Source organism: Mus pahari, chromosome 23, assembly GCF_900095145.1.
Source record: "Mus pahari chromosome 23, PAHARI_EIJ_v1.1, whole genome shotgun sequence".
Lineage (NCBI taxonomy): Eukaryota > Metazoa > Chordata > Mammalia > Rodentia > Muridae > Mus > Mus pahari.
Window position 1 is genome coordinate 32,106,823 of NC_034612.1, and position 18,368 is coordinate 32,125,190.

Below are 18,368 nucleotides of genomic sequence, written 5' to 3' on the forward strand. Positions count from 1 at the left end.
TCACTCTGTAGACCAGGCTGGCCTCAAACTCAGAAATCCGCCTGCCTCTGCCTCCCGAGTGCTGGGATTAAAGGCGTGTGCCACCACGCCCAGCTCCTTAGCAGGTTCTTAACACAGACCGGTACCCTGGGCACACAGGATTGCCTGATAAGAACTTTCTAACTTCTGTGACACCACCTGTCTTGCTTCCATCCGCCACCCCTGTAGCTGCTCCATCAATGTCATCTAATAGATTTCACAGCAGTGCCTCCCTGACCTTCTCCGCTGGAAGCATTTTAAACAGAACATATTAACTTACAAATTGAGCACTGCCGCTCTAATATGGTTTGAGCCAAGTGAACTTTCCAAGGGGTCAGAAGAAAGGTTGGCTGCTCTGTAGAAGTGTAGGGCCGGGATCCCCAGCACACAGGGAGCTGCCTGTCAGATTTCCATCATGATGACCCAAAAGGCAGTGGAAAGTAACTTGCATTTCATAGCGCTCCCAGAAATCAATAACACTTTTGGTTTCCAGAGGGGGAAAAATCCGAGGTGTGTAGCTTCTGCAGTCGAAACACTTGGTGTAATTAGAAGCATATCTCTTCTGCTGCTGTCTGCTTCAGCAACTTTCTAATCGGGTAGAAGGAGAGGGAAAGAACGGAGTCATCAAAAGCCAGCGGAGGTCCCGTGTGAGTGACGCTGACTAGGTGTTTGGCTCCTGCCATTGGCATTGCTCAAAATGGCTCAAAAGCCATGAAAGGTTGGAAAAGGAATGATATGTAGCTGTGTTCTCTCTCTCTCTCTCTCTCTCTCTCTCTCTCTCTCTCTCTCTCTCTCTCTGTCACTTGCAGTATAAAATATAAACCATGGACTAGGGAGGTAGTTTAGTAGGTCAGGTGAGGGCCAGCTGGGCATACTGGCTCATACCTGAAGCCCCAACACTAGGGAAGCAAACACAGAAAGACCCCAGGGTCTGGCTGCACTTGCCAGCCAGTGCAGTCAAATCAGTGAGTTCCAGGCTTAGTGAAAGACTGTGCTTCAACAATAAAGCAAGGGAGTAGAGAATGAGGAGGAAGGTGAAACACTCAGTGTCTAAGACTGACGTCCTGAATTCAGACCCCTCAGACCCACAGAGGAGCCAGACTCAGTAGCCGAGCATTTCTGATCTCAGTAAGCCTTTAGCAGGAGATGAGAGGCAGAGGCAGAGGCAGAAGAATTGGCCGGTGGCATTCAAGCAACAATGAACAGCAGACCCTGTCTCAGAAAAGGTGGGGGGCAATGACTGCCACCCAAATTGTTTCCTTACGTCCATACATGTGCCATGGTAATACCTACCCAGACTCCCACATGCTCACACTCATACATGCACATATACTATAAAATATTATATATTTTATATAATATATATACATATATACACAAATGTAATAGATTACAGTTCTGTTCCCAAGCAAACCCATGTAGATTAGCAGACTCCCTCTATCCATTTTAAAAAACACATCCATTAAGACACAGATGTTGATTTTTCTATCAAGGGTCCAAAGATGAATTATACAATAAATCACCACTTGGAGTGTACCAATGTTTCCCCTTTCCCCTGCTTTTACTTCCCTTATCATTTTTCTTTTCATAACAGGTATGTTTGTACTATCATGATTCATTCCAGTCTCAGAACATTACCTTGTAATGAAGGAGAAATATTTTATATTTTAAAAGAAATGAGAAAAAAACATTTGGTTATCCACATTTTGAGAACATTAGCAAAGCTCCTAAGTGCTCACTTGGGCTTTGAAAGGTTTTCTAAAGTAAGGATTATAAATGAACACCCGTTTGCAAAGCTCTGTTCTGACCCCTCTTGGGAAATTCTCACAGTGGCATTAGATGACGCTGCACAAAAGATTTGTTTCCCCAACCCCAGAGATGCTCTAACCTCAGGCTCTTCTTCCAAACAGCACGATACTCCAGATCCTTCCAGCATTACCCAAATACTAAAAGCCAAGCAGAGTACATACAGGCTAATCTATTGGGTGGGGGCTTAATGTACTCTCCTGGAGTTTGCAGGAATGGAGAGGCTCACTCAGTAGGAGGACACTACCAGCATCCCTTATCCTGCCTCTGGACCAGCATCCCTTATCCCTCCTCTAGACCAGCATCCCTTATCCCACCTCTAGACCAGCATCCCTTATCCTGCCTCTAGACCAGCATCCCTTGTCCTGCCTCTGGACCAGCAACCCTTATCCCACCTCTGATTTTCCACTCATTACCTGATTTCATTTGCCATCTATTAATAGACACAGAGAGCACGTGCCACCCATTCTACAGAGGAAAAATAAATCAAGCTCAGAGAGATGGCTGTCTTTCCCCTGGATCATGTAGCTAGAAAATGCTGGAAAAGACTGGAATGTAAAAATCACTCAGCTCCCCCGCTCCAGACTAGAGCCTCGCTGCAATGCTCGGCCAGCGCTAGAATTTGCTGTTCTTTTTTCCATTCTGCATATATCAAGCCTGGTGGAAACAGCTCTCAGGTTTTCTCTGTAACTTGTATATGAAATAAAAAGAAAACAGATGTCGTCTCTCTTACACTCACATGACAGGTAACTGTGCAGTGGCCACTGGAAATTTTTTACTGCAGTGCACAATAAGAAATCTGATCACACACACACACACACACACACACATACACACACACACACTCACACACACAGCCGCTGCATTGATTTCCTGATCCACTAATCATTTGTGTCCTTCAGTTTAAAGAATGATGAATTCCAGTAGTGTTGACATCTGTCTGATTTGACCGACATCCCTTTTAGAAAGTGCCCCCACAAGACTTCAGAATCGTCAGGATTTGGGTTGTGAATACACCTAGCTATAAGTCAAACATGGGTGTGAGCAGGCCTGAGCCTAGGCACAGAGCCCAGTGCATGGAGTGGGCATCTGTACCCTGCGCCGACCTTGTATGAGAGTAGTTACTCTTCAGCTTGTCTTTCAGCTGCCAGTAGGAGACCTCCAGGAATGGCAAACTCGCCTAACTCTATAGATGTGTTCCCTTCCAGCCTAGGAACTCTGGAAAGGGCTGTGTCTAAGTTGTCTTTTTTGTATCTTTCTCTCATCAAATCCAAGTGCCACACCTGACACAGAAACAAGGAGAACATGAAGGAACAACAGGACCAGACACTGCTGGCTATGTTACACTGTTCCGTACCAGGCCTAGACAACCTCCATTTTTAACCCTGTGCCTGCCTTCAGACCTGGTCCCTCTCCCTGTCTTGGGAATTTAAGAGCACAGAGGTCTGAGCACTGCTGTGAAATGTGATTTGTGTTTTATTTCCAATGAGACAGAAGTTAAGGGATCTTGTATTTTTAGAGACACCTTGGGCTTTTAAAGCATTGGAATTTTTAGAGACTGGGACTTTTAAAGTTCCATTTTATACTGTAATATTAATGTGAGATCCTGGGGACAAGCAAGAAAAGATAGATTGTAGTTTAACAGTGAATATGTTTATGTATCAAGCTGACAGGAGTAGAATCTCCCAGTAAGGTTTTATTGTCAACTTGATACAAACTTATGGTTACCTAGGAAGAGGGAACCTCAATTGAAGAATTTCTTTGGTCAGATTGACCTGTGGTCAGAGAGATTATTTTTCATTGATTGATGTGGGAAGACATAGCCCACTGTGCAGAATACCATCCTTAGTTAAGTGGGTCTGGGCTGTATAAGAAAAGTAGCTGGAGGTTGGAGAGATGGCTCAGTGCTTAAGAGCACTGGATTCCTCAAGAGGGTCCAGGTTCAATTCCCATCACCCACATCCGTCTGTAATTCCATTTTTAGTAGATCTAGTGCCCTCTGTTGGGCTCTGGGGGAAGTGCACCTATGTAGTGACTATACGTGTAGACAAAGACACTCATACACATAAAAAACTAAAAGGAAGTCAGCTGAGCATAAGCCTGCATGCTAGCTAGAAAGCAGAATCCCTCCATGATTCCTACTTCAAATTCCTACCTTGAGTTGCTGTACTGACTTCCCTGATAGACTGTGAGACCTGAAAATATAAGATGAAATGAATACTTTCTCCTCTAAGGTGCTTTTTGGTTGGTGTGTTTCATCATAGCAGCAGAAAGGAAACTAGAAGAGAAATTGGTACCAAGAGTGTGTATGCTCTGCATCCTGCCTTCCCAAAGCAGAGCCCCCTAGTGCCTTGCTCATAGACTCCAGGCCACACAGGAACCAGACCACACTAGCCTTTCTTCCCTTGCTTAGTTAGACATATCCCTGTGGGGCAGAGACCTGGCGATCTCTCCGATGGCCTTGCCCTGTGTGACCAGGAGATGCACTGAACAATGTTGCAGAGAACTTGAGGCATTAACCTGGTACCAGATGTACCAATAAGCAGAGATGCAGCTTAGCCCAAGGCTGGCGTGGAGAGTGGGTTACACGGAGAACAGTCAGGAAGCCTGTGTGTCAACCTGACATAAGGTAGGGTTATCTGGGAAAAAGGAATCTTAATCAAGAAAGCACTGCTCTAGAGTTGGCCTGTAGACAGGTCTGTAGACAAGATATTTTCTGACTGATGGTTGATGTCTGAGGGCCAGCCCATTGGAAGCAGCTCCACCCCTAGGGGCTGGGATACATAAGGAAACAAGCCTTAGGAGCAATCCAGCAAGCAGCCACCCTCTGTGGCCTCTGCTTCAGTTCCTGACTCCAGGTCCCGCCCTCCTTGACTGTCTTGGTTGATGGCCTGTGATGTGAATGAGGCAAACCCTTTCCTCCTCGGGCTGCTAATGGTTGGGTTTTCTGTTCAGTTGTTTGTTTTTTTGAAACCCTAAGGAGATGGGAAACGTCAAGCATGCAACTTTATTCATATCTTATAACGTATCCTTTGACAGTCTCACGTTTTCTTCATATTCTCCTCCACTCATATCCATCTCCTGCTCCGTCCAGACAATGTCTTCCCAAAATTATGACTTGCTTTGTGATACCCTGAGGTTTTTTTTTTCAGGGTCACTTGTATGCACGTGGGTAGGGGGTTATTGATGTACTAGAACATGGTGACTTAATAATGGCTCTACCACTAAGGAGCAATGATCATTCATCAAGTCAGCAGTGGTAGAGTTGTCGACACTCACACACACACACACATGCACACACACGCGCGCACGCGTGCACACACACTCACACACATGCACACACACGCGCACGTGCACACACACACTCATACTCACACATGCACACGCGCGCACACACACACACACACACACGCACGCACGCACGCACGTACACCTTACCACCCTATCCATCACCTCTCTTACGTGACCTCATCACCAGGGTGTACACTCACAAGGGCACACTCAAAATAACTGGAGTGCCATTCTGTTGTCTCTTGTTTCCAGGGTTGTGTCTGGGAAGTGTCCTGCTCAATCGTGAGTTGTTACCTGCCACACTAGCTACAAAGTGTCTCGCCTTCCATTACCTCCAAACGAATCTTACATTTAGTTATCATTCACTTCACATGGACTTCTTACTTACTTCATTTATTTACTTACTTATTCTGTGTATGTGCGTGAACACGTCCCCATATACCACAGTGACATTAGTAGGCCCTCGGGAGTAGTAGGCCCTACTAATTTCCCAAGCCATGGGCTTTTGGCCAGGTTCACAGTACCTGGTGTGATTCTGTCCTGTGGAGTGGACTTCAAATCCAGTAAGAAAGTAGGTGACTACCCCAGTAAGAATCATTCTACTGTTCTACCAATGGGCACATCTTGCTTGGCAGGACGGTATCATAACACGTGGGGTAGACTGGTAGAGTTTCCTCCCTCGTGATCTATGCAACAGCACTAAAAACCATGCTAGCTGGCAGGGAAGAAGCTCTATTAAGGATTGGGGAGGGGGCAGGGGTTAGAAAGAGACACACAGAACTTGTAAAGTGTTAGTGCCTTATAAAGGCCATGAAAGAATGCTCAAGAGTATTTGTGAAAGATTTGCTGCCCTTGTGATGTGCTCGAGATGTTTAATGAAGTGTGAACATTCGGGTGTATCGGAAACTGCAAGAAACAAACAACACAAGAGCTCAGCCGTAGCCCAGAATGACCTGGAATTAACGATAACAGCCGGCGTGTAGGTTGTAATATGTACATCCACCTGCTAGCGGGCAGCCAGTAATTCTTGAATTTAATGAGCTCCTGTCTCCTGTCTGAAAGGCATATGCATTTCATTCCACCAGGTTACCAGGAGAAACAGATGCATGTGAATCCACATTAAGGTCAGATGGATACCTCTGTCCCTGATATTATAAATTGGACCCCTTAGGACAGGGAAAATGTGGCATGCCATTGTGGCAAAGGCCCACATCATCTTGCTTGGGATTGCAAAACTGCCAGAGGCAGTGTAGCTGGGATGAGCTCTTACCTTGAATCTCGTCAGGATGAGAAGGGTTGTCTCTGAGCAGAGTAGTCTCAGCGCTACAAAGAGATCACACCCGCCTTAGCTCCTGGAAGAATAGCACCAGATGGCCTGAGGGTGTGACTCTGTCAGTAGAATGATCGCCTACTGTGCACAAAGCTCTTGAGTTCAACCCCAGCATAGCAGAGTCAGGCATAGTGGTGCAAGCTTACAGAAGCAGGAGGACCAGTCAAGGTCATCCTTGGATACATAGTAAGTTCAAGGCTACCCTAGGCTAAATGAGAGACTGCCTCAAAAGCATACAGACAGGTAAACACCAACAGTAAGAATTATGTATACCCCAGCCCCCACCAGGAGAACTGGCCTTGATCTTGAGGATAAAGACAGAAGAAATGATGACATTTTATCCTGTTAATACCCCTAATTTCATGGCTTCTCTGTGACAGATGGGGTTGTGTTATCTTAATAATACAACTGGGTGAGTTAGAATATAAAAATCACATTGGACAGTGAGCTGTAATTTCATTCTATGCTGAATTCAGCCAGAGCTGCTGCATTGCCCGAGGCCCCTCGTACTGTCAAGCTGAGTGACAGGTCTCACAGGAGAAGATAAGCAGGACATGGAGGCCAGCCTTCTTCCAGAGGCCCGAGGCCTATGCCTCACGACTTTCTCCTCTACAGCGTTACTCAAACATTTGGCAGCTTAGCATATACCCCAGTGGTGCAGATTCATAGCAGCCCAGGTTCCCTTCACTTTTTAAAGAATTTTTTTAAAAAGTGTGTGTGTGTGTATGTGTGGGTGGATGGGTCTGTGCATGAGACCAGAAGAGGGCACTGTTGCAGACATGTGTGATCTAACTACTATGGATGCTGGGGACTGAACTCAGGCCCTCTGCACTGAGCACTGCTACCCCATCTCTCCAGCCCAAAGAGATTAACCTCTGCTCTCCCATCCCTCCCTTCCTCCCTTCCTTCTTTCCTTTTCCCTTCCTCCTATGCTCTGGCCTTGCTGTGACCAAGCAGTGACGTAAGGAAGGTCTACTAGGCTTGCGGCTTGGGGGCATGCCGTCCATCGGGGCAGGAAATGGCTCTCACGTGCAGTTGAAGGAGCCAAGTCTGCTTGTTCACATCTTGGCGGAGCAGGGAACAGAGGGACAGGGAAACAGGGTTGCCCTGTAAACCTCTAACAGTCCCTAGTCAGCCACTTCCTTCATTCAAGGAGGTGACGCTTAGTGACATCCAGCATTTACCAGAGGGCGTCCCAAATGAGCTTTGAATGATCTTAATTTGTCTGACTTACAGGCTATATGGCTGTATTGAGGGTGTGGGCTGCAGGGAGTGTCTTACCTGTTATCCTCATCTTAGGGAGTAGTTGATGTGTTTGCTCAGAAAGGAAGGAGAGAGAGAGAGAGAGAGAGAGAGAGAGAGAGAGAGAGAGAGAGAGAGAGAGAGAGAGAGATGTCCCATAGCATTGACACCCAGCCTTAGTTCTAAAAGGCTAAAAGGCTGCACTTAGCCACAAGGATGGAATTGAAGTCCACACTGAACAGAGGGGATGGCTCTTAAAGCACACGCTGAGGACTGGGTTTCAGCACTTGACCCTCCTCCTTTCAAGGCACATATTTGCAAACCATCCCTTTCTCCCTTCCCACCTGACCCTCCAGTCTCCAGGGCTGGAATACAGCTGTATCCCAGCAAATGCAAAGCCAAAGGGACAGATAGGAAGCATAATGTCAAAGGCTACAGAGGGAACCCTGGGGACCTGCCAGAGATCTCCTTCACACTTAGAGAAAACTCCAGTCATTGTAAAGGCAGGAGGACATGGCTTTTAAAACTGAAGGCACATAGTGGTGTGTGTGTGCATGCATGCACAGGGCATGCACACAGATGTGCACATAGCACACAAGCAAGCAGTTCCCAGACTTGAAACTGAATTTGTTACATGCCTATATCTATTTGGAGAATTCTAACTTACCAATTGGCCTAATGGGTCTTCTGATGGAATCAGTTTGTAATCTCACATCTTTGGTTGGGGGGGGGGAGGGGAAGAACTAGCTGACCAGTTTGTTACAGTATTGTTCATCACAGGAAACCAACAGATTGTGCCCCTCACCCCTCTTTTTCTATGACTACTTGGGGAGTGTCCATGGTTAGGCCTTTGACTATAGGAGCAGTCTTTTTGTTTTGTTTTTGCATCCTACTGTTTAAAGAGTGATGGATTTCAGCAGCGTTGGCATCTGTCTGATTTGGCTGCCATCCATTTCCAACATCTTCATTTCTGAGATATACTTCTAATTACACCAGAGACACAAATCTTTTACCAACTCACCAACCTTTTCTGTTTACTTGCCTGTAATGCCTGCACAGAGTTTGCAGATGTGACTCCTCCAGCTTGCAGTTCAGGGTAGCCAAGGCAAGGCCTGCCTCGTGCTATATGGCACTGGCCTTCCGTGGCCAACATGACCCACCCGAGGCCCAGTGGAGGCCACTTTGCCTTATCTAGCTTCTTCCTCCCTCAGAGAAATCCTACCTCTGATGAAAGTCACAGCCACAGCCTCCTCATGACTTTCCCATAGCTCCACCTCCTCCTGATTTTGCCTTTCTTCTCTTAACTTCCTTAGCCAAGCCCCACCCCCACCCCACCCTCACAGGACAGAGCTTCTTGTGCTTGGATCTGTAAATAGAGACAGTTATACAGAGGTGCGGGCTGTGTGCAGTTTAGCCCTGAGAACAGATCCAGGCCCAGGCAGGTGTGATTACTTAGTGAAACACTGTCCGGGCATACACCAGACTGGCCTCAAATTCACAGAGAGCTACCTACCTCCCAAGTTCAGGGTTAAAGGCATGCACCACCCTGCCCAGGTCCCACACACACACCTTTTTTTTTTTCCAGCATAAATCAGAAGTTTGCTTCAAGGATTGTCCTTAGGAGTACAGACCTTAGCTGCTAGTCAGTGGGGAGAAAATGTCCCCAGAGGCCTTACTTTGAGTAACAGGAGGTCATAGCTTCCAACAGGAAGTCTGGGAGGAGGCTCGGCTGGAAGCCAGCTCTGCAGAATAAGGCTGTGGCCCTCACTCTTCCAGGAGCTATGGGCCAGCGCCTGTCCTTTCTCCAGATGAACCAGGGTGAAGTCACCGCCTTAATGAAGACCTCTTCTGCTGAAACTATTCTTTCCTTTGAAAACACGGCCTGGAAGGACTTACTGGCTACAGCTCTTTTCTTGTCTCTCTTGGGGGGAATATTTCGGTTCCATTGTCCTCAAGTATGAGTCACTTCTAATGACAGTCATTAGGAGAAAAGGAAGCAAGGGATCTGGGAACCAAGAGGCCTGAGAAGAATGGCTAATGTTTTAATCGAGTTCCGGGTGACAACAGGCGTCCAACCAGGACTGGGGATAGAGAGGCAGAGGCAGAGTGTGGGATGCCATCGCTCCACAGGCAGGTCGCTCAGGTGAAAGGATTGTTTCACCAAATCGTTTCTTATTCTCCTGTGACTCGAGACTTTGTGCGAGAGGTGGGAAGGTGTAGATGTGACGCTTCTCTAGGGGGACAGAATCAACAGAATGAATGTATGTCGCAAAGGGCATTTATCAGATACCGGCTGGTGACCCAACAAGGTTTGTCTGCATGCTGAGGAGGCTGAGAACCCAGTAGCTACTCCTCACTCTGAAGGCCTGGAAAACTCCAGAAGAACATCTGGTCTTTAGTCCCTGTTGGAAGGACGAAGAAACTAACTTCTGATGTTGGCAAAGGTTGGTTGGAGCATCATCGGAGAAGCTGTAAAGTAGATGCAGTGATCAGCAAGAAGGGAAGGGAGGCAGGCAAAATCAGCAGCCCTCCCCTCACATGTGTTTAGGTCTGGGTGGCTTCCAGAAGGTATCCACCCTGGAAGAGGATCTTCCTTCATCTTGTTAATTCTTCAGGGAAATGTGCTCGCAGATCCACCCAGAGGTGTGTTTCTTAGTTCATCCCAGATATGGTCAAGTTGACAACCCAAATTAACTTTTATAGACAAGAAGCAGCTTCCTTGTTGACCCACTCAGGTGAGGTCATCCCTAGTGTCTGGTGCTCTGAGACTCCCTGAGGCTTAGAGAGGCGTTGCCTGTGGAATGACGGGCAGGATCTCCACACAGCAAGGGTCAAAGCGAAGGTGAGAAGCCATCTCGAAACTTCAGGAAACGACTCTTACTTAAGTGATGCAGAATGCATTTATCGAACATCTGTTCCTTGGCTTATTTCAGAGAGGTGAACATGTGGCAGGAAAGCACGCCGGAACTGCACAGGCAGTAATTGGGGCTGATGGAATGCTGGAGCAGAGTCGCCCAGACTGCCTTGGAGACCAGGGCAGAGGGAGTCTGCTTTCCGTCGCTGTGACAGAGCACTGAGAGGCCAGCATAGCGGGGAAGGGTTGCTTTAGCTCAGGGTTTCAGCCCACCAGCTTGACCCTGGTGTTTGGGGTCATGGTGAGGAAGGACATACTGGTGTGGGCTGTGAGGTGGAGCAGAACCGTTAACCTCCTTAGGCGGCCAGGAAGGAAGGAAGAGGCCAGTGAGATGAGAAAGGGGAGATCCAAGAGCAGCCTCAAGGATGCCTCCCTCCTCCTGGTGCTACCAGCCGGACAGAACTATATTCCCAAGACACCCTTTAGCACGCATGCTTTCAGGAGACCCCAGAGGAAGACTAACAGAGGTCCCCAAGAGGGGGACAAAAAAGCCTCAGTCGCTTCCCAGCAGCCTCTCACTCCTCCTTCTCACCCTTTCTCCTTCCTCCTTCTCCCTTTTCTTTCTTCTTTTGACACACACCAACCTTGTTTCATTTTTGTTTTGTTTTCATTGTGCATGTACATGTGTGTGTGCACATGTGTATGTGTGTATGTGTGTGAATGTGTGTGCCTATGTGCATGCATGTACATGTATGTATGTGTGTGTGCATGTGAGCATGTGTGTGGGCATGTGTCTGCATGTGTGCTTGTGTGCATATGTTTATATGTGTGCATGTGTGTATACATGTGTATGTGTGCTTGTGGGCATATGCTTATATGTGTGCATGTGTGTGTGCATGTGTATATACATGTGCATGTGTGCTTGTGTGCATGTGTGTGCATGTGTGTACATGCACCTGCATGTGTATGTGTGTGCTGCATGTGTGTGCATGTATGTGTGTTGCATATGTGTGCATGCATGTGTGTGTTGCATATGTGCACATATTTTTACATGCACATGGACACAGAGGCCCAAAGCTGATGTCAGGAACCATCCCCCATCACCCTCTCACCTTATTCACTGAGGCAGGACCTCTCAATAAAATCCAGAATTCACCAATAGGGCTCTCTTCTTAGCTCTGGGGAATCCTGTCTCTTCCTTCCAAGGCTGGAACACAGGCAGGGTGCCAAGACTTGCATTTATGTGAGTGCTTAGAATCCAAACACTTTAGCCACCGAGCCATCTCCCCAGCCCCATGTTGTCCCTGTTTCTGTTGCTGCATACAGAGCAGCACCAAATGGAGAGGTTTGAAGCACTAACGTTGTGTAGTATGCTTTGATTTTCTGGGTCAAGAATCAAAAGAGCTATGGACAGGTAGCTCCTAGTATTAGAGGTTGGGGGCAGTTGGAAGTGGCTGTGTTGGCAGTGGCCAGGAATGCTCCCTAGGAACTTTCGACAGTAGTACCTATGTGCAGCTTCTCCAGCACAGGGTCTGTGACCTTCACACATGGCTCCACCCCAGACTCCCAGAAAGGATGTGCCACAATCCCATCACCATCATGGACAGGAGTCTCTTCTCTGGGGGGCAGAGGAGATGACTCAGTTCCTGTCCAAGCATGAGGACCCAAGCTAACCAAAACACCCAGCCAGGCTTGGGAGCTCATGCTTGTAATCCAAGCTCCGGGAGACAGAGATAGTTAGTCCTCCTGTGCTTGGGGAGCAGCCAGCCTAGCCTGCCTGGCTACCCAAACCAGTGAGAGACCCTGCCTCAAAACACAGAGTGTGCAACACCTGAGGAACAACGTCTGAGCTTGAACCTGTGCCTTCAAATGCACACACACACACACACACACAGAGAGAGAGAGAGAGAGAGAGAGAGAGAGAGAGAGAGAGAGAGAGAGACTACTCAGTGTTTTTATACTTATTGATACATTTGAGATAACTAGTGGTATAATTTCCCGGTATTCAGTGTCATATTTGGACACATATTTTCAATCCACTATTGCTACAGAGGTTGCTACAGGGCAGTCACGTGATCTCAGCTTCCTGCTCCCACCCCTTTTCATTCACATATCCAGCCACCCCTGTCCTCGGCAGACATCCCTGGCCTTGTCTCTCTACCAGTTTCTCTTCGATGGACTGCCAAGTAGAGGAAGGAACTCAATATAAAGTCTTCTGAACTGGCCCCTCTCCAGTAGAGCAATGCATGCAATGTGTTGTTTGTTTGGGGACAGGGTCCCACATAACCTTCTACATAGCGGAGGCTTCCTTGAACTCTTGATTCAGTACAATGTATTTGGGGGTCACATGTGATCATGTATTAAAGCAGTTGGTTCTCCATATTGCTGGACAGTATTTCGCCCAATGTGTGCTAGTTGTTCTTCCTGTTGCTGTGATAAGAAAACCCTCTGAGAAAAGCAACTTAAAGTTGACTTTTGCTCACAGTCTGAGGGTACCCTCCATTACTGTGGGGAAGGCATGGCAGCAGGAGTGTAAGGTACCTGGTCACACTGCATGCATAGACAGGAAGCAGAGAGAGGCGAGTTCTGTTGCTCTGCTTGCTTTCCAGCCCTGGATCCCTGAGACGGTGCTGAGGTTGGGTCGTCCCACATCTGTTACCCAGTCTAGGAACCCTCTCACAGACTTGCTCAGAGTTACCTTTCCCAGGTGATATAGACCCTGTCCACTTGAGAATCAGTAGTGACTGTCACCCCAGGGGTACAGCACCATCTGTCCCTGCTCCACCAGTGGACTTGGGGTTGGAAGGCCACTGAAGCTCTGCACCCAGCCTTGTTCATCTCACAGAAGGACCTTGGAGCACCATCCCTGCATGCTGTCTCCTAGTCCAGTGGCACACATTTCTAGTAGTCTGAGAGTAATAGGCTTGCACTCAAGTCCGTGTGGGATCCGTGGGCATGAGGTACTTCTGGGAGTTCTTATATTTTGATGGCAGCGTCCAGGATTTGTAGAATCGTGTGTGCTGTTCTGAACACCAGTTGGTACCTGTGTGACTCATTTCTAAAATTCTCTGTGGCATTGACAGTGTATTCATTTGTCTCGCAGGGTCACCTGCTTTAATTACTATAGACTTATGCTTTCTTTAATTATGCAATAAAGTTTATCCAGTTTTTTTTTCTTCAAGATCACTTTGTCTATTCTAGTTCCTTTGGTTTTCCCCTGTAAATTGAAATCTCCTTTTCCGTTGATAAAGAGTATCTGGCTGTGTGTTTGATAGACTCGGGTTAACTTTGGACCTCTTTGGAGAACAGTCCCCTTGTCCGCCTGATCTTCCAGTTCATCAGTATTCTCCCACAACGTTACGTATTTAAGTGGCTTTGTAAATTTTAGATTATAGATCTGACACATTGGCAGGTTTGTATCTACGTTGTGTTTTCATTGCTACTTTAAGTGGGGGGGATGGGGGGTTCACACGTGTGTGTGCACAAATGTGTAGAGGCCAAAGGTCCACCTTAGGTATCACCCCACAGCACACAGTCTCCTTTGTGGTTCTGAGTCTCTCACTGGCACGGAGCTTACTGGTTTGGTGAGGGTGGCTGGCTGGTGCTCCCCAGAGGTCCTCCTACCATCTCAGTGTGGGTGCTGACCTGGGGCTCTCATGCTTTGTACAGCAAGCGCTTTACCAAATGAGCCATCTCCCAGTAATTTTTAAACTTCAATTCCTAATTACTGATCACTTGTGTTTATAAACAGAATTGATTGGTGAGCTTTGGCCTTGCAGCCTGTAATCTCGCTAGCCTCTCTTAGGTCTAGAAGCTTTCCTGGAGTTGACGTGGACTCTCTAGGTAGACAGTCATATTGCACCTCCCTTGGCCGTTTGCCTCCTCCCTTTTCTTGTCTACACTGGTCTGGACTTGCAGAGTAGAAAAGCAGCACCGATGTCTTTCGTCCTCCCTCTCTTGTCCCTGATCTCAGGGCAGCATCTTTTGGGCGCTCATCTCAAATGAGATCACAGCCACAGGCGCGTTATAGATGCCCTTTATCAAGTTTACCAGGTTCTTTTAAATTCCTACTTGGTGGAAAGGTGTCTTTTTTTTTTATTTAATCATGATTAGATCTTAAAATTTATCAAATGCTTTTCCTAACCCTATTAAGATTGGGTTTTCTTCATTCTGTTGGTTTGGTACATTTCTGTGATTGATAGTCAAATATTGGACCACTGCTGTGTTTATTAGATAAATCCCACCAGATAAGGCTGCATTGCCATTGTGGTATATTGCCGAATCTGATCTTTTAGTTTTTTTCTTGATTGTGTTTTGAACTTGTATCCATAAGGGATCATTGTCTGTGGGTCTTTTTCTTTGTCTGTAATGTTATTTACTTATTTATTTGGGTGTCTGGGTAATGATTCCCAGTTGTTTAATTATTCCTCAATGCCCAGTGTAATTCTTCTGTGAAAAGCTGACACATCTTATGTTTGCCCCTCTGTGTGTGAAGTATACCTGTTTTTCCACCTGTAGGTCCTGAAGAGTCCGCCTTAATTGCCTTAGTAAAATTTCCCTGGCCCAGCTACTCATCGGCCAGTCACTCCCTCACCACCCTTTTCCCCTCTTTCCTCTCCCTCCACTCTCTTTCCCATCCCCTTTCCTTTCCCCCACTTCCCTCCTCTCTCTTTTCATTTCTATACAAACACACACACACACACACACACACACACACACACACGCGCACGCGCGCACGCACGCACGCACGCACGCACGCACGCACACACGCACACACATGCCTCCCCATCTCAATGAGCAACAAGGTGTTTTTCCTTCTATTTCCGAATGTGCAGCCACCAGACTGACCTCTTCACGTCTGTGGGCTATAGAGAGTCACAATTCTCTTGTTTTCCAGGCTTTCTTCACTCAGTGTTTCTGACATTCCCTCCAACAGGCTACATCCCAGACACAGCCACATCCTCGGGAATATATTCAATACACAATGTTCATGAGGTACTGCAAGGGAAATCAATCAGTCCATTTCCTTATGTTGTGTAGAGGAATCATGTGGGGAAGCCGTGGTCATGGGTGATGGCGGATGGCTAGGAAACAGGGTCTGGAAGAGTCACCTGAGAGACTCGATGGATTCTGATTCTTTCATCTCTGCACGAAATGAGACAACAAAGATCTGTGCACATGAAGTTATTTGTGTTGGTTTGTTTGAGGGTCTTATCTGACTAGACTACCATAGAGTTGTGCATGGTCCCCCTGTCTCTTCTTCCCCAGGGCTGAGAATACAGGCCTGTGTCACCTCATCTGGCTTATGTGGTACTAGATATGAACCCAGGGCTTCAAGCAAACTAGGCAGTGCTCTACTCACTGAGCGACATCCCCAGCTCTAGGCTGACATTCCTAACATGACCATGCACCACCCTGAGCTTTGTAACAGGAGATGCTTATGTGTAATATAATTACACCATGCCCCCTTTCCCTCTCTCCCTCCAAACCCTCCTACATGCTCCTCCTTGCTCTCTTTCAAACTTGTGACCCCCTCTTTTTTATTCATTCTTGTTAAGTTCTGTTCATAAATATTCCAAAGTACATAAATGTACCCTGCTCAGTGTGTGTCCTGTTACCTGTGTGTATGTTCTGGGGGTTGACCAGTTGGTTGACCAGTCTTCCCAGGGAAAGATTGTGTCTCCCAGTCTCAGCCCCCTTTGGTTGCCTGCAGCTCTTTGTATATGAGTGAACAGTAATACACGTAGGAGGAGTGTGGTGGCTTTGAACCAGTGAAAAAGCACTGAGCACCGTTCTTCTGTGGCTTTTGCCCCCAGTCCTTACCTGAGTTACTTCCCTCGGTGACAAACTGATCCAGAAGTAAAGCCATACAAACCATTCCCTCGTCAGAGTTTCTTGGGTAGTGGGGACAGTAGCTCATTGTGTAAAGTACTTGCCTTAAAAATCACAAAGAGCTGAGTGTGACCCCCAGAGCCAGCCATGTTGAGACAGAAAGTGTTGGGGAGACAGAAAGGTAGATTCCCCAGGGCCCTGGTTGGCCAGCTTAGGCTGATTGAAAAGCTCCAGGTCCCCTTAAATATCATCTCTGGGAACCTGCATCCAACAACAACAACAAGTAATAGAAGGGGCTGGAGCTATGGCTTAGTGGTTAAGAGCACTTCTTGTTCTTGCAGAGGACCAGGGTTTGGTTCCAAGTACCATATGGCAGCTCAGAACCATTCATAACTCCAGTTCCAATGAATCCAACATCCTCTCTGGTCTCCCTGGGTACCAGGAACACATGTGGCACATAGACTTACATGCAGACAAAATACCTATACACATAAATACATCCAATTTTTAAAATGTGGAATACAAACAGACATTCACATACATAGAAGAATCTATTTTCCTTTTTGTTGATATGATAAACACCATGACCCAAAACTACCTTGAAAAAAGAAAGGGTTTACTTGGCTTTACTCGATCACTGAGGGGAGTAATTCAGGGCAGGGCCTGGAGACAAAACCCACAGAGGAATGCTGCTCATGAGCTCAGCTAGCTTTCTTATACTACAAAATCAAGGTTCACTTGCCTAAGAATGGTGCTGCCCACGGTGGGCTGGGCCCTCCTACATCAGTCATCAGTCAGGGCAATTCCCCACAGACCAATCAGATCTAGGTAGTTCTTCAGTTGAGTTTCTCCCTTCCCAGGTTGTGTCGAGTGAACAATAAAAGCTAACTGGGAAGGAGAAGGGGATCTCAGAACATAACAGGAAGTGGAAGACCATTCTAGATTCTTGGCTGTGTTGATCTGAGGTGGCAATAGAGGTAACTGAGGAAACAATAGAGAAAGATTTAGTGTGTTGTCCCTCTCAGATCGGTAGGATGGGACTTGGTCTAGTACAGCTCTTGCCTCTGTCTTCAGGAAGCAACTCCCCCACAGAAATGAACCAATTCTCCTTCGTTGACACAGGAAGATTAACTTGGGTGACACTCACCTCCCTTCCATCTGCTCTGTGATTACTCTTGAGTCCTGAATGGTGACTAAGGTTTCTCTTTTGTCTCTTCTCCCCATGGGGCCTCCTGGCATTTGTGCTGCTGCCTTCTGCCTCCATATGGGAACAGTGCCCACTGCACCTCCCCAGAACGTGCAGGCAGAGGCTGTGAATTCCACCACCGTGCACTTCCTGTGGAACCCACCACCCCAGCAGTTCATCAACGGCATCAACCAGGGATACAAGGTACCTGGCCTGGTTTTGGAACCTTCAAAGGTCACTCATGGGCAGTATTAATCATATCACACTCTGGGTTCCACCCTTCCTATGTGGTCAGAAACCCAGGGCATCAAACACAGGGTGCTGCAGCCTTGGTGGGGCTGCCATTTGTCCCCAGTCTTCTCAGATATTCCAGGCCAGAAACTCGAATGCTCAGCTGATAAGAGGGCACAAGAAAACAGCCTCTAGTCAGAGTAATGGACTTCAGGGAAGACTGGGAGATGGGACAGCCAGTAAAGTGCTTGCCATACAAGCACGAGGACTTGGGTGGTCCCTCTGAACCTATACAGTGAAAAGATCCACGCACATTAATGCACACCTGTAATCCAGCACTGGGGAAGCAGAGATGGTGGAATCCCAGGGGCTTGCTGGCCAGCCGGCCTACTTGAGTCAGTAAGCTGCAAGTGCAGGGAGAGACCCCGTCTCAAAAAACTAAGATGGACAATGATTGAGGGGGACACTCTGGGCTTCACGTTCACGGACACCCATGGGAACACATATACATGCATGCCAGCGTACATGTACACACATTAATCACACACACATACACACAACTGTGGCATACATATACA

The 18,368-nt window shown here is 47.2% G+C and overlaps 1 protein-coding gene across 1 annotated transcript in view; it reads left to right on the forward strand.

The window, feature by feature from the left end:
- Sdk1 (sidekick cell adhesion molecule 1) overlaps window positions 1-18,368 on the forward strand; it is a 953,795-nt gene that overhangs the window by 758,302 nt on the left and 177,125 nt on the right. Inside the window, exon 18 of the mRNA XM_021222746.2 lies at window positions 17,648-17,763. Within this exon, the coding sequence (XP_021078405.1) occupies window positions 17,648-17,763 (116 nt within the window). The remainder of the gene's footprint in view (window positions 1-17,647; window positions 17,764-18,368) is intronic.